We start from the raw sequence: 22000 nt of genomic DNA on the forward strand, positions 1-22000 counted from the left end.
CCTTACCCCCACCCAGTTTCCACTCCGGTCATGCACTACTGCTGCTCACAGTCTGGCTTCAGCTGCCAGAGAGTACAGTCATGTCTGTGTGAGTTGCATTTGTGCAAGTGTGTGTGTGTGTGTGTGTGTGTGTGTGTGTGTGTGTGCATGTGTGTGTTGTCTATTTTTGACAAAGGCCTTGTTGACACAAAGCTTATTTGTGACAATGTTGTTGTTGTGCCCATCTTCGACTCAGCATCTCTGCTATATGGTGAGTAGCAACTTTCCTTTTCATAATGTTTCATTCCATCCTGGATTTTCCATTGTATCATTAGTATTTTTTATCTGAATTACTGTATGCCTTTATACCACAAACATTCCTTGCCGTAGTTGGCAAAATACATCGCTAACTCTGTACCAACCTTTCATATTCTTCTCAGATCACAGGCTCTTAGTTTCTTCAGTATTTAGCAAACTCTGATGAATTTCTTTTCTTTTTAACTCATTATATGCCACATTGAACATCAGTAGCAAATGAAAACTGTGTGCTGCCACAGGACTGCTACCTTGACACATGTCTTTCATCATTCTGATGGTATCATTCCAGTACCTCTCAAGGACAAACTCAAAGCAATATAATACCATTATTTCTTTAACAGACTCTTATGTATGTTTAAATTTTCATGTCAGAAGTAATATTTGTGAGCTTAGTAAAAGATATTGAGTATGGATGTTGTCTTCATCTATGATACATATGCTTTGTATGTTGCATCTGCTCTTCGCATCTTGTCAGTTGGTTAGCCTTTAATACAGTATGGAAGTATCTGCACACAGTTCTCAGAATAATTAGTGCAGAAATGCTCATTGCTCTTTTTTTTTTTTCATTGTGTTACATAAAATATGACGTTTGTCACTGACGTAGTTAACGAGATGACTGAGAAATCTGTATGTAGAAAAGCTATTCTGTTATGGAATAGGTAGTTCCTGTAATAGTGAAGTCTAAATAGCTCTTCTTCATATCACTATTTACCAGCACCCCCCCCCCCCCCCACCCTACCACCACCACCCCCACCCGTCCCACTGCTTTCTGACACTCTCTCATGCACACGCACACACACACACACACACACACACACACACACACACACACACACACACACATATGTGCACACATGCACTGCAACCAGTTCAAAGAAACATTGAGTTTTTAGTTTTAGAAATACAAATTCCACATTTATTGACTTGAAAAATAAACCTAAGAAAATCTGTTCTTGTTCCAATTAAGTCTAAAATGAAATATTATTTCTGTACTTAAGTGTGTTATGCTGTTACTTATTTCAGCCAAAAGTATCTGGTTCGGAATGTAGATGATAGTTAACTGAATAAATATTTAAATTTTAGAACTTGCTGATTCCCACAACAACCAGTGCTTCAGGCCCAAATGATTAACAAGCAGCAGACTTTGCTTAGGATTGCTGTATTACCGGTTGCCATCTCGTACACATCTTAACAGATGCATTTTTCTCATGGGACACATTCCTACTCAAATTATTCTGTGAAAACATCCTATATATAACTGTTAGGTGCCTCCATTATCAAATAAGCCTGCCACCAAGTTCAGTGACTTTGTTAGACTCTTGCTTATCAATGCATTCTTCTCAGTCTAACAGCTGCCTCACTAATAGCCTTTAAACCAGCTGTGTGTTTTTCATTTTGATGATGGTGCTCAGTTATATATGTATATAGGTAGTGACTTTCTTCAAGTTTTGTATTTTAAGTTCTATTTTTATTACTGATTTGTCTAACTAAGCTTCTTTCTCATCTGTTTCCAACAGAACTGGAGAGATTACCGTATCCCCAGAAGCTCATCTAGATCTGGATTCAGGAATAGACCATTTTGATGTGGTTGTTCATGCTGTGGACTCTGGAAGTCCAGTGCGTGAGACGGCTACAGCTACTGTTGCCATTAATGTAACCGATGTTAACAATAAGCCTCCTGCGTTTCTGGATTCTGATTCATCTTACATCCAGTATATTTCAGAAAGGGCACCAGTTGGTGAGTGAATGCAGATACAGCTTTTTAAAGGAAAACATGTTGCTCAGTGTTGTTGATGGTGCAAACTTTTCTCTTCTTCTTTATTTATTTATTCTCAGTTGCCATTTTTAGTCATTGTGTATAACATTATCAGTTTAAAAAATTGACAATGAGTCGATAACTTTTTAAAACATTTCTATTTTATCATATTGAATGTAAAAAGTAGTAAATAAAATTGCTCCCTTCTTCTTGCACATTTACTTTATGACCTAGAGACCCTGTCCATGATTATGACCACCATTCTGAAAGCTACAGTGACATATTTATTTATATTAAACCCAGAACTTATCAGCATTACACTCCATGACAAGTAGATCCGCTGTGTAGTTCTCAGCAATTACATTAAGAATTCCTCCAGATTTTTTGGCAGAAATCTTCTCCGAATATAAATTGTGTAGGGCATTTTCATCTTTCCTCTTGCACTGTGAGCAATACCTTGTAATGCCTTTGGAGGTCATTGTTGTTGATAACTATGCAGATCAGTTAACTCATGTATCACATGTACTGTGTGACTGGTTAAAGGTGACTGTAATCACATAAGATCTTCCACACTAATCTTCTGCTAGTTACTCAACCTTATTAATGTCCACAGCAGACTGTGTGACATTGTGGAGGGTTGTAGGTCATCTGTTATATCAAAAACTGATGTATGTATTCAGAGCACATTATTAAATCATGACAGGAAGGACTGTGAGTGAAAACATTCATGTGGTGTATCATGTCATGAGCATATAATGAAATGTTAGACACACACAAGAAATCATCACATAAATGATTTGGCATTGAATGATTGCACAGGTGCTTATCAGTACATTGTTGTGAAATATTCACTCCCACATTTTTTGGGACCATTGCCATTATCACTTGCAATCTTCTGCCCAATATTTAATAAAACAGAAGAAAGGGTCTATGAACCTACTGACACATGATAATCACCCCTTTCTTGTTACAGTGAATATAATAAGTCAACATATATGAGGTCTGTTCAACAAATTTCAGAACTTAATCCACAAAATTTTTCTCTGCTTGCTTCTTATTGTGCATGTTCTCCTTCGAAATACTCTCCTCCACAATTGATACACCATTACCAATGCCATGTCCTCTTCCAGAAGCAGTCTTGATATGCCTCTTACTGGATTGTGTGAAGTGCCATCTGTGAATTTTCTTTTATCTCGTCTGCCATTGCAGATCTTCATCCTTTCAACAGGGTTTTCAACTTTGGAAATATAAAAAATCCACAGCAGCCAGGTCTGGAGAGTATGGCGGATGAGCCAGCCCAGTGATTTTGCTTTTTGTGCAGTAGTCACACACCAACAGGAATGAATGTATGAGTGCATTATCATGATGCAAGAGCCAAGAACTACTCTACTAAACTCCATCCAAACAGGCCTTGGAAGGCCCAACAGTACCGACTGACTGCCGTGTCATCCTCAGCCCACAGGTGTCACTGGATGCGGATATGGAGGGGCATGTGTTCAGCACGCTGCTCTCCTGGCCATGTCTCAGTTTACGAGACCAGAACCGCTACTTCTCAATCAAGTAGCTCCTCAGTTTGTCTCACAAGGGCTGAGTGCACCCCGCTTACCAAAAGCACTCAGCAGACCGGATGGTCACCCATTCAAGTGCTAGACCAGCCCGACAGTGCTAAACTGTGGTGGTCTGATGGGAATTGGTGTTACCACTGTGGCAAAGCCATTGTGTGAAATGTTCTGATAGGACTGTCGATTAACAGTTTGTTGCTGTGGCACGAATTCATGATAAACTTAACCATCAAATTGAAAGAAAACTATCAGCATTGCTTTAACATTTGACCTGACTTGATGAGCTCTTTTTGGTCTGGAGAATCTTTCCCAATCCATTGAGAAGAGTTAACCTTGGTCTCAACATCACCAGTTATGATTCTTTTGAGGGACATCTTGTTCTCATTTGCACAATCTAAATGCTCTTCACAGATTGTGAGGTGAAGATCTTTCTGATCTTGACTCGTGAGCCATAGGATGAACTTGGTGGCAACACCATGCATTCCAAGGTGCTTTGTCAGGATTTCATGACATGATCCAACTAAAATGTTACATTCTTATTCAATCTCTTGGACAGTCTTTCTTTGGTTGGCACACACAGTTTTGTTGACATTGCTGACATGAGTGTCATTGGAAAACATCGAAGGGCGTCCTGAATGAGGGTCATCTTTAACTTTCGTCCAGACATTTTTAAACTGTGTGAATCATTTTAACACAAAGTACGGCTTAAGCACTCATCACCATAGGCTTCCTGCATCATTTGCTGTGTCTCCATAAAGGTTTTCCAGAGAGTTGCACACAAAATTTACTCCAGACGTGCTGCTCCTCCAACTCTGCCATCTCGAAATCCGAAAAACTGTGTGACACAATGTTTTGCTCAATACATCACTGAACAATAACTAACAGACATACAACAATGAAACTTTTGCTGGTTACACATTAAACACAGGCATTTTCATGGATACCAACTGCATTTTGCTCTGACACACTGCTGTTGCAAAATTATAAATGTTTCAGAATTTTTTGAACAGACCTGATACTGCATGTGGTTAACTTGCACTGCCAAGGTGATTCCTCCTCTGATATACTGCATTAAGAGACAGCACAAGATTACTTACAAACTGACTTAACTGTAAAACTAATCAGTTAGCTCATTGATACTGAAGGTTAAAATAATGGGAGCAAGGTGTCAGACATTGCTATCCAATGACCAATATGTAAATTTGCTGAAATGGGAAGTAAGTATATGAATAGAAGTTGCAGAAAACGAATTAAATTAACAGAATTTGAACTGCAGATTTAATTTTGATGTTGTATTACATGATATAACTTATTACTTTGAATCACAAAATGTTTGAAATTGTGTCAGCCCAGACTCCCTCTAGAAGCAATTTGCCTGTGTAAACTGGTGGTGAACATAATACTTTGAATTGGTAGCCTAAAAGCATAATTCTGCTTTCCCTTTGGCATATTAGATGTCAATTAGGAAGAAACATACATTTCTTAATGTCCTATGGTTTTTTATATACATTTAATTTCAGCTGAAGATTCTGAAACTATGGTTATAACTCAGTTGTAGCTTTATTGCTATTTACATTATTTGACATCATTTTATTTTGATATCTATTGTTAAAATTTGTATTCTTTCTGCTTTAGGTTCAACAGTGACACGCATCTCTGCCCATGATCCAGATTCTAATGCTGTGCTTCAGTATTCTATTCTTAAGCCAGTCCGCGCTATTGACCACACTGGAGTTTCACTTCAGCCTGGACAGACTGCAGATTTTGACTTCCAGTCTGCCTTTGCTATCAATTCAACAACTGGAGAAATCACAGTATGTCATCCTGTTGTTCACTTAATTTGGAATAATTTCCCACTGTGTTCACCAGCAGTATAAGAGTACACAAACTCCATCTACTTATAAAATGAATCAGTTATATGTATCCAACACTAAAATGCAAACATTGAACATGGAAAGAGTTGATGAAGCAATCTATTTCATTGAGTAAACCTGTGTGCCTTGCACCTAGTCATTACATGCTTGTGTTTGTTTCATATGCAAGAAGAGTTATGGACATAGGGTACATGTCTCTTTCTCAACATGTGGGCATGCATGATTACATTCACACATATGCAGAACCATACACACTGTTCCAATGATCAAGATGTCTGCTTTGGTAGCACTATCTGTCACTGGAGATGGTACATTTTGAGAAATAGATCAAATCATAGAAAGAAGCACAAGCACAGGAAGAATTAATACCTTTGATGTAATTTATGTGTGAGTGTAGTGCAAGAGATAAAGATAGCAAGGCATATTCTGTTTAATAACTGTACTTGTGACTTCAAAGTAATACTTCATCCTATTGAGTCGCTGATAGTGAAGGTAAATATAAAATACAGAGACCAGTGGTGAATAGGTTAGGTTGAACACTTTGAATAATTGATCCCACTAGCAGTTATCCCAGTTTGAAATTGCACTTCAAAGTATCTACTACAGCAGAGATTTGCCATTATCTGAGAAGTTTTCCTTGCTCTTGTGAAATCCCTGGAAACCTACATGAAACAGTTGATGACCACTTATCATATCTTTCTGTGAAAAACAAAACACTTCCCTCTATTAAAAACACTTGTTTGATACTAAATGTTTACAGTCAGTTGTAGAAGAATATGCAAATATATGTTTATTTCTGAGCATGCAGTGCTGTAGAGGTATATTGAATGGAAGTGCTGAAAGGATAAATTTCTGTTTACATATACTGGCATGTCAGTCAAATCCCATCAGCACTGATGTGTATGTGGAAGGAGGAAAGGGGGAGGTCTTATTTTGCCAAGTGTTTAAATAGGTTTTTGAGTTTCTTTTTTGTTTACTTTCAGCCTCCATAAACTAGAAAAGTGGTTGGGTGTTGCATGAGACTTTGGATTGAGGTGGAGTTTCCCAAACTGTTTGTGGGCTTTGGGTGGCAAGCATGTGACTTTTTCTGTCCATACAACTGTGGAAAATGTTAGTTAAGTTATAAGCAAGATTTCAGTGCTTTTTTTCATCAGTCGCTATTTTAAAACTGAAAGAATGGCAGTAGTGTCACTCATGATTGTTGAGTGTCTTGTGATGAAATTTGTGTCTAAGGACTAAACAAAAACAATGAAGATAAAGAAATTTAAGGAAAGGAAGACAAAGAGAAGTAAGTGAAATAAGTAAGACAGTTGGAGAAAGTATACTAATCAGAGGATAAGAAGAGAGAAGAGATTAAAAATTGAAACAGAGAAAGAGAGTGTTATGTTTTCAGTGTAGGAGTTAAACAGCTAATCTCCTTTACTGAACATTAGTGAATTTAAAAGAATCTGCAGCCAATAGCTGTGAGATGCAGGTAATGTCAGATACAGAGATTCATTTACACTGGCTAACAGGCATGATTTAAAAGTGATGACTCTTTAGTAATTGTGAGATATTCCTGTCTTGACACATTTGAAGAACTGGGTTATTGTGGATTTCCAGTTTTTTGAGCATGCAGCAAAGTTAAAGTACAACAAGACAACATGGTTTGTTCTTTTGAGTCAAGGCACTCCAAGAGACATATTTGCTTGTCTGGTATAAAACACAGTTGGAGTCACAATCATGAAGGTTATAATTTGTTGAGTAATGGGGTTACTCTATACAAGTATTTTGTTAGATTACGGCCCAGAGAATCCTCCAGGAGTTATAGAATCAGAGACAGAGAAAATAAAACTCAGATATGGCTATGTATTTTTGTGTTGTATAGTGTTTTTAGTGGTGGTAGGGTTTTCCATGTGACAGTATTTATAGGGTTAACAGACAACTGGGGAATGTTTTTAATGTAAATGATCATGAAGATGATTAACTATGAATCAGAAGATCATGGCCAGGAAAAAAAAAACCTGCAGAGAGCTGCAAGTTACTTGCTCTTTCACAGTAATATGAAACACTGAGTTTGCTGTTGGGAGCAGGAAAGAAGGTTATGATGTAATTTTCCTGTTAGTTATGAGTTTGTTGAAGACAAAGAACATCCTTGGGAGGGATAAGGATGGGGAAACAAATAGGCCATGTCTGTTACAAAAGGACCAATGCAACATTTGCCTTAAGTGATTTGAGGAAACTATACAAAACCTATACCTGGATGAACAGACAGGGATTTGAACCACACTCCTCAAAAATGCAAGTTTTGAATCCTGCATGCTGTTCTACAAGTATTCATAAAGTTTTAATTGCAGCTGTGCCATCAATACAGGTGCCAAAAATACAATTTTTACTGCCTGATATAGCGCCAATATTTCCACAGCTGTCCAAAATGAATTGCAGCATGATACCCCACTTTATCGATGGGATGTTTTAATTTGTTTTCGCACCTCTATTAGCATGCTATGACACTGTGGCATGGGGTTTTTAATGTGTACCAGGATAGTGCACATGTACTTACAAACAAACAAAAAATTAATTATATAACTGTATTTTCCTTGAGTTTTTGATTAAAACTTTATCACTACTTCTCATATTAGTGACAAAATATGGTCTTTTTGTAGGGTATATCTTGGTATCAAAAAAGGTATCAAAGCACTTGCAGGTAAAAATAGTCTGTTGTTCCAACACAGGAAGCAGAGAGTTATTATTACATTTGAACATATGAGGGAGGGGAATGCTTATCTTTTGTGCATAATACAAGTACATGTTATTATAATGGTAAAACCTCACCAATGGGAGACAAAAACTTTTCACAATGAATTTATAGTCTCACACTGTGTTATGTGTAAAAGAGTTCTGATATGTCACAATTTTTTACAGTTTTTTTGACAGAAAAAGTGACTTATAGGTACAGAAAATAGAACTAGCTACACTAATAGCTCCTCATTGATTTTGACAAGCTTCAACGTACTAGTTGGGAGGCTCTAGGAATATATTTTGTGCAATGAATTTGGCCACAACATTTCTGTTTAAAATAAATATTGGGGTTAAATGTCATAACAAAGAATCATTTTCAGCTCTGCTCAGACTGATAGAACACAAGAAATAAATGAAATACTGTGAGCGTGTGGGTGCTATTCTGTCATTCTGTGCAATGGATTAATCTGAGATGTACCCTTTACCCTGTGGCTCCTGCAAGATGCAATTTCCACCCCCACACTACTACAGAAGTCAGACAGATGCTCCTAAGGTTCTAAAGAGAAATGCCTGAAAAACTTTCAGCAGTAAATATCTTCTGGGGTCGTCCACTGTAAGGAAGTGACACAAAAATTCACAAAATATCTTATGTAACTAGTGGGATACTTGGGTACTGGAGTAGTGCTAGTTAGTGTAAGAAAAACATGTAACTAATGAAAATTATTATTATTATTATTATTATTATTATTATTATTTTTTCAAAAATTCTGAGAAATCACAGTGGCACTTTTAGTTATGAACTGAACAAGTTATTTCCAGGTTCTTTTTGGAATGTGAAGTTACCTCTTAAGGATAGAATTTGCTAATGAAATTTCTATACAAAGTTTAAGATTGTTATTGACTTGGCAGAATGGCTGAGAGCCGCGCCTACTCAACTTGAATAATTATCCGTTAGAATGTTGCTAGGTACGGTCGAGGCTGTCATGTGTAAAATCCAGTGAAGTGTACTGTTGTGGAGGAAATATGGGGCTCACAAGAGCTGTAGCGCACAATACCGTGAGCTGCAATGACTGCTGTCTGCGCCACTCGCTGCTGACAAATAAGATAACTCTCATTCTATTGGGATTGACCTTTGCCAATCAAACTCTCCCTATGCCTTGATGAAGTCAAGGACTCTTATTTGCCCAAGTCCAACTATTGGCATGGTACACTGGTCAGATAACCAGTCCATCGCGATGCCACTCAAAAATTCGCTCGCAGGCATTTAACTATAACTCTGTCCGTTCACACCGCACAATAAGTGTGGCAGCCAACACAGTGAACAATGCTTAATCGCAAGGACTCAATATAGAGTTGCACTCTGATTCACTCTCGACAGAGGTGCTCTCCCAGTGAAGTACTGAGGAGAGACTTGTTTCTCGCTCTTTGAGTACATGTACGAGCGCAAAATGCTCTCGTTACGTGTTCTCGCTCCAAGAGCGACAGCGGAACGGCCCCTCTTCACGCCAGACATGAAGGGGTATATCTTTCTGTCTCTTCCATTACTCCTTTAGCTCAAGGTGTCAGGAATATTGCTGCCAATCAGCACTGCTATTCTAAAACAGGAGAATGACGTTTCATTTAAGGGGACCAATCAGGAAATCTGTAGCATCGGCTTTTGGCATTTGCTGTCTCCCTGTGAAAACCTCTGAAACTGTGTGCTATGTTTGTAAAGAATGCGTAGGCTGGGCACTCCCACACAATGTAGCAGAATTTGCTTTTAAGCCGAACATTGGGTCATTCTCCCTTTCTCGGGCAAACGCTGTCTGCTTTATGGGTAGTCGCCAGCCGACGTAGACAATTTGACTCGTCCTCTGAAGGGACTGGCCTCCTGGCATGCGGTTTGCCTCTCCTGAACTAAAAGCTTTTGTGACCGTCGTGTCTTGAATGTGTGTGTGTACACCAGCCTTGAGTATTTCAATCTCAGTGGGCACTTGCGATTTACTAGTTATTTGCGTATCGTTTACATGAATTCATACAACATTGACTTTATCTTATCGAGTTTGATGTGCGGAATATGATTGTGAGGGCGGAATATGTAAGCAATGAAGGTCAGGAGACCACGATGTCTTACAAGACAGTCCAAAAAAATCACTAGTTTTGGTCCGTTGCTTAAGCATATAGAAAATAGTGATGTCATTAGTGATATGGTGACCAAGTGATCATCACGTGTGTATGAATTTTGATGTCATGGTTTTGATTGCTACTGTATGTGTTTTATATTTATACTAGCTGGGGTACCCAGCTTCACTCAGGGAGTTGATATGAGGTTGTGCGGTAGTTCAAGTAAAAGGATAAACTTTAAAGTATAAGAGGTAAAAAAATTATTTGCAAACCTATTCTAATTATTTACAATACTTATTTATAAACAACTTTTTCATTTTGTTATCTGGGGTATATATGTACACATCTTTCAGATTTCCTATTGGACAGGAAGCCACATATAGCTGACCGTGAGAGAAGCAGGAGTCTTTGAGTTTGATGCCACACTATTTTAAAATTTGTCCTTGAACTGTGCTACTTGTAAAACTATAGGCTAATTTGATTGAAAATTGGAGTATTTTAAATTGGAATGGAAGTTCAGTAGAGATCAGTGGTATTCCGGGAATAAATAGTGTGTGTCCTTTGTACTTTCCAGTCATAAGTTCTGCTTCAGTGATATTCAGTGATTGTTAGTTGATCATCCTTGTCCCATTAAATAGTTTTAATGACATTATTTAAAACTTCTGGGCTGAGAGGCCATGGTTGATATGTAAAACTACCTCTTCCTGACGTTTAATTGCCAATTGCGGGCAACATCTTCCGAGGTGAGTCAGGGACTGGCTGCCAGGCTGTGGATGTCCCATTTATATACAGTGCATAGAGAGCACCAGCATATGCCATGTGGGACTGACTGTAAGTCTATCTTTGACTAATGTCATTATTCTCAATTGATTGTAATTGATTGTCACATCATTGGTGCAAAGTCGACCACCATATCTTGTCTAACTTTAGGCCTTCCTTTTTTCTATTAAAATTATTGTGGTATTTCCCATTCTCTATAGCTTCCCTATACATATGTGCATTATAATGCGATGACTTGGCTAGCATACTCATCTCACAAAATTTTATTTCATAAACACCGTCTTTAAAAACATGTTTGGTTACAGCTGATTTGTCAGTATATCCTAGTTGACAGTTCCTGTTGTGCTTGGTTAAGCAGGTATTGACACTTCTTTTTTTGTTGTTCCAGTATAAACCTTCCCACAGCTACATGGAATTTTATACACCCCAGGATTTGCTAAGGAGTGTCGTGCATATTTTGTGGATCTTAAACACTCACTAACCTTCTTGGTGGGTCTAAAGAGTGTTTCAACTTGGAACTTGGCCAGAACTTTCCCAATACGGTCCATAATATTGTGAATAAATGGAAGAAAAAGTTTTCCAGCTGACAGTTATTGTTGCCAAATGTTGTCAGACATTTTTCTTCTGGCATAAAGTGCTCGATCTACTTCGTTGTCAGCATATCTGTTTTTCTTAAAAGCCGTTTGCAAATGATTTAGTTCATCTTGCAAATAAACTGGCTCACAGATCTTATTAGCTCTGTCCACCAATGATTTAATGACACCTCTCTTCTGCCTTGGATGGTAGTTCAAATCCTTGTGGAGGTAACGGTCGGTGTGTGTATCTTTTCTCTATACTTTATGCCCTAGACTACCATCGGCCCATTAAATTGCTGATACATCCAAAAAAATTTAGTTGTCCATTGCTCTCTTTCTCCATAGTAAATTGTATCTTTGGATTAATACTATTTAGGTGCACCAAGAAACCATACAATTCCTGTTTGCTGTGAGACTGCAGTGGCTGCTGTTCAAAAAATTCCATGAATAGATTAGCAACAGCTGGACTCAGAGGGCTGCCAATGGCCACTCCTTCAATTTGTTTGTAAAATTCATTATCATACTGGAAATATGTTGTGGACAGGCAATGTCAAAACAGAGCTACCATATCAGTGGGAAACATATCAATGAATGAAACAGCTGTGCCAACAGGAACCATGGTAAATGGTCGCCACGTCAAAACTAACAAGGATATCATCTGGACTGACAATAATCTCCGTCAATTCTTCAATAAAGTGCACAGAATTTTTAATGTGATGATCAGTTTTACCAATATGTGGTTGTAGCAAGGAGGTGAGATGTCTAGCCAACTCTTGAGTAGGCGATCCGATAGCACTCACAATCAGTCTCAATGGAACGTTAGGCTCATGTATCTTTGGTAGCCCATATAATGTAGGAGGGTAAGCTTCCATTTTACATAGATATTTTGGTGAATTGAGATTGCTAAGTAGAATGATCGGAGATGCAATTTTCAGTCAGAAGCAGTGTAATGGCATTGACGATACTTGCAAAGAGTTTATAAATTCTGTAGAGAAGTTCACACTTTCTTCAGCACTTACCATTGTGTTGATTGATTTGCCTGTTCTCTCTTCATCAGGAATTTTCTGTTGAATATGAAAGTTTATATTGTCGACAATATTACTTTTAGTTGCCAAAATTGTTCTTTCAAATAACCAGATTGGTATAGTGTGTGGATAAATTTGGTAGACGAGTTCATTTCAGTAATGGCTTTGTTGCAGAAATCACTGTTGATTTGAATGAGACCAGTCATCTGGTCAGTAGAATATGTGCCTTCACCAGTTTGTAAAAGTTGCTGAGCAAAATTTGTTGTTGTTTCATCTTTTGATAGTTCAACTCTCATATTTTTTCTGAGACACAGTATGTGTATGTGTGGCCAGAGACGTGATTGCATTGATCTTGTCTGCTGGTGTTTATTTGGAGATAACTGGAAGTGTTTGTCAAAAAATATCCTCCCATCACTGCAGAGTTTCCTTGCAAGTCTTGTAATGTTCTGTCTATGCCTTCGAGTGATTTTTTATGTGCCATTGTGCATTCACCCATGAGATCATTTTAGCTTGTTGTAGGTGTTCATACCATCCACACGTTCTTGAGGTTTTACATAGTGGGAATTTTTCTTTGGCTATATTCAGCATCAGTTGCAGTGTGGAATGGGCAGTTCATACTCCTGCCATGAATGTGGCTGCAGTGCCAGATGATACCCGTGCAGGTGCATTGTGTTGTTTGCATGTATTTTTGCCAGCACTAGATTTATTGGAAACATTTTGCTGGTGGCACTTTTTGTGTCCAAGTAAATAATTCCACCAGTGTTGTTGTTGATCCAGTCGGTGATAATGTTGTAAATTTCCTTTTGATTGTCACTGAGGAGTGGTTTGTTGTGAGCAATGCATTGAAATAGTTTGTAGATGTTGTTGCTTTTTTCCTTTGTAATTTTGAACTTTAACAGACTGATAGCATCTTTTTGTGGTACTTGCATCCCAAGTTGTACTAAGGTCTGGTTGTTTATTCCTAAACATTTATCTTCTAGGTGTTTTATTGAAGATGTTGTCATTGAATTTGGTGGTCGGTTCAAGATGAGCTTGTTGGATTTGGTACAGTATGTCATCACTCATATTCTCGTAGAAGGAGTCCTGCAGCTGTTTTGGATTTGATGGATTACATGTTGTTGGAATTACGACAAATAAGTCTCTCATTTGTTCAGCTTAGGCTGTGAGTGAGGCTTCCTGTAGTGTTAACTCCCAGTGGTTGTCATTTTCCAGTAGTCTGAGCATTGGCAAGCTTCTCTATACATCATGCATAAGTAACGGTCAACAGTCTTGAGATCTGTGAAACTTGTTGGTCCCTGTTTTTCATGTAGCAGTATCCGGAGATAGAAACATTAGGTGTTGTTGGGATTTACAGTGTATACTTGGCCTAGTGCACCAGTTTTCATGATTCCTGGATGATCTTCTACTGTAATTCCTTGTTTTTGTCATTGAAAGTTTTTTCTTGTTTTGTTCCATGTAAGATAGGAAGGGTCTTTGATATATAGTAATGTTTTCGTGAATGGGTCTGTTTGGCACAGTTGGTAAAAAGCTGTTAATGTTATTTTCTGAGGAGATTGGCTTGCAGTTGTTCTGGTGATGTCTTTTGTGAAATAAACCCTCTCCCCATTCTCCAAATGTACTGCTAGATGTTGCACAGATATTTGCATTTATGTATGAAAAATACCAAAAATCCGATACACTGCTTCGTTACTGTTGATGCATCTGCCCATTTGGTATGTAAGGATTTCATTATTTCTGTTTTGTTGTTTGCTCCCTTTGGCTATTTGAAATACTGCCATGTCACTGCCTTTGTTCACATACTTATGGACACACTTGATGGATTTCACTGGATTGCCGTGTTCCACGTTTATGTGCACTTGGAACATTTTCTAAAGCATTGTGTTATATGGTACTATACAGTTCCAGATTTTCTTGTGGATTGGGAAACTCAACTTGGATGATTTTGCCGTTATCCGTGGGATGAATTCTGTCATGTGGCCATATGAGATTGTGTGATTGAGGCAGTCCTCATTTTTGCCATTCAATTATGCACATCCAGAATCTAACGGTTCCATAGATGTGTTATATTTTGTGATGACTTCAATAAATCTCATTTGTTTTTGTTGAAAAACTTGAATTGTTATGGCATGTCGCTGCATGGGGACTTATCGTAGTTGTTCTTTGATTTATGGCCATGATGAGCTGAATGTGAATTTTATGAAGAGGTCAGATCGTTCATATTTTCTTATGTAAGTCAGGGCATCTTGAGTGTATTCGTGCATGTGTGTCGGGCTTCCCATGTATGATGACGGTAAGATTACAATTGTTTTGATGTTGTCAATGTTTCCATCATTTATGACTGTGTCTCAAAGGTGGATGTTTTTGTCCATGAGTAGTTTCTTCTGATTCAGTCTTATGTAAAGCATCCATTCTGCTTCTACTTTTGTATACTTATCTACCAGGAATTTTTGGAATAGACGATGAGTGTCGAAAATGTGGTTGTATGTTTCATTGTCACTGATCACTAAGCAGTAAGCATAGAACTCTTTGGAAGCGACTTTTTGTTTGTTTATACACCTGTTTGAGGTTGAATTTGTTTCACAGTAAAATAACTTTTCCCTTGTTGCAGAAGCATTAATGTATCTTAGAGGGCATTATAGGGATGGTGTGTCTCTGCAATGTGTTTTAGTCCTTGTTTTGTCTGTTGTACAGTTATTTCACGGCTTGTGTTTTCATTGTCCACACTTAGGATGGTGACTTCATCTATCTGAAGTGCATTAAATCAGCATTTGTATTCTCCAGGTTGTCTTTTGTCAGCTCAAATTATAACTTCATAGACACCAGAAATTATTCTGTCTAGTGCAGATTTGAATATGTAAATCAGTTGATTGTATTTGTGAAAGATCCTCTGTACATCTTGGATTACTTCTCATCTCGATCCACTGATATTTAAGCACTGTTGATCAATTTCTGGTTCTTCATTTCTGATGAAATATACTTGCATTGATTTATGGTCTTCATTGGATAGTGGTAGTAATGATCCAGTGTTGTCATAGATGTGTCCTTGGATGGAAAAAACATAATCAATTTAATTTCTCTTAGTGTTGATTGAAGTGACACCAAGAGAAGTCATATGGAAGCAGACATTGTATGCTTTTATATTATGAAGAAAGTGTTTTGATTCTGGAGTTTCCCAGTCATGTAACATAAAAATTCCTGTGGACGTGCTTCCACTAGTGGTAATTGAATTTTTCAAATCATGCAACAGAATTGTGGTGTTTCTTTTTGAATTTTTTTTCATTGCAAAATCGGTAGATGTTGCACATGTTTCCAGTTACAATATTTTTGTGTCTATTATATTCTTTCGATATTCTTTCATTGCATTATAGTATAAAGCTTCATTTGTTAGGTTTTACTGTTTACTTGTCCTTGTCTGTGCTTCTTGTAAGGTGATATTTTTATGGCTGGCTTGAGTTTGCAGTCTTTTATTATAAGATTGTGTCACAGTTCATAATTCTTCAGTTCATTCATTTCATTGTTCTTCAGCTTCTCTGCTTCTTACGGTGCTCATTCTCATTCATTGGGAACTTAAAAGTGCTTCTCTTCATATGTTTTTTTTTTTTTTTTGCTGTTCTTTTTGTTTTCACTGTTTTGCTTCATATGTTTTTTTTCTTGCTGTTCTTTTTGTTTTCACTGTTTTGCTTCAGAACTGGCAAGATCCCCTCCTCCTTTATCGTTGGGCATTGTCTAAAATATAAATCAAACCAACGTTATATATTATATCTAAAAACAAAGATGATGTGACTTACCAAACGAAAGCGCTGGCAGGTCGATAGACACACAAACAAACACAAACATACACACAAAATTCAAGCTTTCACAACCAACGGTTGCTTCGTCAGGAAAGAGGGAAGGAGAGGAAAAGACAAAAGGATGTAGGTTTTAAGCGAGAGGGTAAGGAGTCATTCCAATCCTGGGAGCGGAAAGACTTTCCTTAGGGGGGAAAAGGACAGGTATACACTCGCACACACACCCATATCCAACCGCACATACACAGTCACTGTATCATTTTGACTCACACTTCACTGTCCGCTTTTATTCGCTCAGTGCCCTACTTTTTCAGTTCCTACCTGCATCACTGATAAGAAACTGATGTCTGAACCCACTATGGGTCTTGCCTTACATACACCTACCAATGGGTAGCTGCCACCAGTGGCAAATTCCAGAACTTACCAAAAAGGCTTTGAATAGTCCACAATCTTCCAGAATATTCCACAACATTTTAGAGTATTCTGGAATGTTCCACAATGACCTGGGATGTTCCTGAACACTCTGGTATCTTCCCAAATGTTTCAGACTACACCCATACATTCCAGAAAATCCTGGATCGTTGAGGAACATTCTGGAACATTCTGGATAAAAATGGGAACCTTCTTCATGGATGGGGAATAGAGGGCTACCACGCCATATAATTCCCTTGATCATACCAGGACTCGTTCTGAGTTTTAGTGGCACACACATTGTACACTTACTTTTATCATATATATTGATTAGAAATTACACACATCAGAAGAAGTTTTGCATCACCTCTGTTCTGAGAGTTCTGGAGCCTGTACAGAAAATTAGAATAGAGATCAACACAAACATCACTTCTGCTCTTGTTATTGCTGATGAAAAGCACACATTGCATAGTGTACTGCCATACAGCGAGACCTTCAGAGTTTGTGTTCTAAATTGCTGTACAGACCGGTACCTCTAATACCTAGTAGCACAGCATGTTCGATAGGGTTCATGTTTGGAGAACATGCTGGCCACTCTAGTTAAGCGATGTTGTTATCCTGAAGGAAGTCATTCACAATATGTGCACAATGGGTGCATGAATTGTCGCCCATGAAGATGAATGCCTTGCCAATATGCTGCCGATATGGTTGCGCTATCAGTCAGAGGATGGCATTAAAGTATCCTACAACCATTACAGTGCCTTCCATGACCACCAACAGCATACATTGGCCCCACATAATGCCATCCCAAAACAGTAGGGAACCTTGACATTGCTGCACTCACTAGACAGTGTGTCTAATGCATTCAGCTTGACCGGGTTGTCTCCAAACTTGTCTCCAATGAGTGTATGGTTGAAGGCATATTCGATGCTTATCTATGAAGAGAATGTGATGCCAATCCTGAGCAGTCCATTTGGCATGTTGTTGGGCCCATCTGTACCACACTGCATGGTGGTGTGGTTGCAAAGATGGACCTCGCCATGGACGTCAGGAGTGAAGCTGCGCATCATGCAGCCTATTGCACACAGTTTGAGTCATAACATGATAGCCTGTGACTGCACGAAAAGCATTATTCAACATGGTGGTGTTGCTGTCAGGGTTCCTCCGAGCCATAATCCATAGGTAGTGGTCATCCACTGCAGTAGTAGCCCTTAGGTGGCCTGAGCGAGGCATGTCAATGACTGTTCCTGTCTCTTTGTATCTCCTCCATGTCCGAACAACATCACTTTGGTTTACTACAAGATACCTGGACACTTCACTTGTTGAGAGCCCTTGCTGGCACAAAGTAACAATGCGGACTCGATTGAACTGTGGTATTGACCGTCTAGTTATGGTTGAATGACAGACAACATGATCCGTGTATCTCCTTCCTGGTGAAATGACTGGAACTGATCGGCTGTCAGACCCTCGCCATCTAATAGGTGCTGCTCATGCATGGTTGTTTACATTGTTGGGTGGGTTTAGTGACATGTCTGAACAGTTAAAGGGACTGTGTCTGTGGTACAATATCCACAGTCAATGCCTGTCTTCAGGAGGTCTGGGAGCTGGGGTGATACAAAACTTTTTTTGATGTGTATATTATATTTTGAAAAACTGTTGATATTAAAAGTGTCCAGAATTATTATATTATTGTTCCCTCACATTTTTTTCCTACTTCTGTCAGACTCTTTTTATTTATGTGGTGGTTCACTTTCACAGTATGTTGGATTGCATCCATCATGGTAGTGTGCAATGCTAAAGTATTCCTTGCAGCAGATGTTCCTGCATGCCAGTATTTCCTGACAAGTACTCATTGGAATATAGAATTGGTTCTCATTTATGAAACCACCTATATCCACAGTCAGTTTTAGAGTGTACCATGCATATAGTAACATTGGGTGGAATATTGGAGCCAACAGCTGATTATACACAAGGCAATGAATCTTCATGATATTAATTTGATGGTTTGGTTCTTGCAGTGTTTTGAGTGTTGGTCAACAATTTTGCAAGATTGCAATGAAGTTCTGCATGTTGGAAAAGAAAAGCACTGCTCATCAATAAACATTAAATCATACATAATTTTCCCCTTCATGAATTTAATAGGGGGAAAAAAGTAAAGTCATGTTGAATGTACAGGTTGTAAATGCCAGTTGCCCTCAGTATCTGAAAGAAGCCCTTGAATATGAGTCACTTTCAGGGCCCTCCAACTAGTATATTGAGACTTGTCAAAGTTGGTAGGACACAAATTTGTTCTCCCCTCGATGTGTCAACGATAAATATTCCTTCTCAAATAGCTTGTGACAGCAATTAAATGTAGTCATACAGTGAACCAAGCTTTGCTATGGTAAATGAGTTGCTGTGTCCTTGTACAGTGAGTCACATTATACAATTTGGTTGAATGTATCATACAAAAGCTGACAAGGAAGATAATGAGGCTCACTAGTGGCACAAAATGAAAACATTTCACAGAAATTTAATAAAATTATTTGAACATGCGACCATGTCATGATGTAACTGTGGGGATGGATAGTGTTAGTATAAATGGGTATAATTTAGCATATTACACTTGTAGGTCTAGGATGGATAAAGGAGGAGTTGCCATTTTTATAATACAAGGGTATAAATACAAAACTGTAGAAGTAAGCAAATTTTGTGTTGATCAGCACTTTGAGGTTTGTGCATGTGAACTTCATTTAGATAAGGTAGTATTGATATTAGCAACAGTCTACAGGTCCCCATTAGGAGACTGGGAGCTATTCAGAAAAAAGTTGGACTCCAGCTGTCTGTCAAGCAAAAAGAAGAAGTTGTTGTTAATCTTTGGTGATTTCAATGTAAATTTTCTAAGTCATTCTGATGGGAAAGTGAACTAGAAGTGTTATTAACAACATATAACTTATCATCAGTTGTCAATTTCCCTACATGTATATCTCAGGACAGTAGCACTCTAATAGATAATGTATTTGTACAAAAAGAGGATGTAAAACAAACACATGCTTTCCCTGTGATAAATGAATTGTCAGACCATGATGCACAACTGATTAACTTACAAAACCTAACAGGGTGTACAGCTCAGAAACCATTTAGTAAAAAGTGTGAGGTTGCTCAACCCAGTATCTATAGAGCACTCCAGAGAAAGTTTAAGAAATGTTAATTGGGGAGATGTATATAATGAGCCAAATGCTAATGACAAATGCAACATGTTTCTTGATAAATTTATATCCCTTTTGAACATTGTTTCCCAAAGAAAATTACTAAATGTAATACCACTCATTTTTCGAAGAAACCTTGGATTACTACAGGTATTAAAGTGTCTTCAGAAAGAAAAAGAAAACAGTATGAGACAGAAAGAATTAGTAAAGATCCACAAGTAGCTTTACAGTATAAAAATTATTGTAATACACTGAGAAAAGTTGTAAGGAAATCAAGAACTATGTATGTTAGAGAAGAAATTAACAACTCCAGCAATAAAATCAAATCAATGTGGAATGTTGTTAGATGGGAGACAGGAAAAGTAACCACTGGGGTAGGCAGTACTGCTATTAAAGAGAATGAGACCATCTTAACCAACAGTACACAAGTAGCTAATGTATTTAATAACCATTTCTTAAGTGTAGGAGAAAACATTGGTGAGAATAGTTCAAAAGAAAAAACCAGGAAGTACATGGAAGAGACAGTTTTGAAAAATATTAGTCAGATTAAGTTTCACCTAACAACTTCTTGTGAAATAAGTAAAATTATGAAATCTTTAGAAATAAATGTTCTGTTGAAGCAGTGACATCTTTAATAAGATATTAAAACAATGTGGAGCAATTACAGCTGATGTTCTGACTCACGTACGTAATACATCACTAATTCAAGGTAGTTTCCCAGACAGGTTAAAATATGCCATTGTCAGGCCTCTCTACAAAAAGGGGGCACCACACATGTCAATAAATATTGGCCAGTATCCTTGCTTGCAGCATTTTCAAAAATCTTCAAGAAAATAATGTACTCAAGAGTGGTTAGCTATCTCAACAGTGATGGGATACTTAGTAAATCACAGTTTGGATTTCAAAAATGCTGTTCCACTGAGACAGCAATATACAGTTTAATTGTCCACATAATAAAGTCTTTAAATAGTAAAATGTCACCAACAGGAATTTTCTGTGACTTGTCCAAAGCATTTGATTATGTGAACCATAACATTATGTTACAGAAATTACAATTCTATGGTATAAATGGAATAGCATATGAGTGGTTTAAGTTATATCTACATAACATGAAACGAAAAGTTTCTTCATATGGGCCAAGTGATTTAAATAAGTTTGCCACTTAACTGAGGTGAAATTACATTAGGTGTTCCACAGGGTTCAATCATACACATGCATACTGTTCTTGATATATGTGAATGACCTCCCTTCTTATCTGAAACAAGAAGCTGAACTGACACTGTGTGCTGATGATACAAGCACCATTATTAATCCAGTAAAATAAACTACAATTTAAAACAATATAAATAAGATCTTTGGAGAAGTCATTAATTGGTTTTCTGCAAATGGGCTTGCTCTAAACTTTGAAAAAACACAGTACATCCAATTTTCTGCTGCAAAAACTACAGTTCCTTTTGCTAAATATAACACACCAACAGAAGTCGGTAGACAGGGTAGAGGGTACTAAGTTTTTGGGTGTACATATAGATGAGAATCTTAATTGAAAAATTCATATTTTGGATCTTCTGAAATGACTATGTTCAGCAATTTTTGCAATCAGAATAATTGCAAATTTTGAGGATATAGAAATTAGTAAGCTAACGTACTTTGCATACTCTCACTCTCTGATGTCAATGGAGTAATATTTTGTGGTAACTCAACACTTACAAGGGGAGGCCATGACGTTTGGAATGTGAATTTACTATAAAAAACTTCATAAACTCGTAGTACTCCATGAGGACAACAAAATGTGTAAGCAGTAGCGCGTACTTCTCAAGCGTTATTGATAAAATTGCAAGATAATTTCGGTTGTCAAATATATACCTGTGCGTGGCCATTTTTACCATGAAGCGGCGGCAGCTGAGTCAGCTGTCATGATAA

General features: G+C 37.8%; 1 protein-coding gene across 1 annotated transcript in view; it reads left to right on the top strand.

Moving 5' to 3' along the window:
* The window catches only part of LOC126100415 (cadherin-23), a 410352-nt gene that overhangs the window by 313506 nt on the left and 74846 nt on the right, over positions 1 to 22000 (top strand). The window contains exons 13-14 of the mRNA XM_049911011.1: positions 1815 to 2035; positions 5251 to 5429. Of these exons, the coding sequence (XP_049766968.1) occupies positions 1815 to 2035; positions 5251 to 5429 (400 nt within the window). The remainder of the gene's footprint in view (positions 1 to 1814; positions 2036 to 5250; positions 5430 to 22000) is intronic.

Source organism: Schistocerca cancellata, chromosome 9 (genome assembly GCF_023864275.1).
Source record: "Schistocerca cancellata isolate TAMUIC-IGC-003103 chromosome 9, iqSchCanc2.1, whole genome shotgun sequence".
Lineage (NCBI taxonomy): Eukaryota > Metazoa > Arthropoda > Insecta > Orthoptera > Acrididae > Schistocerca > Schistocerca cancellata.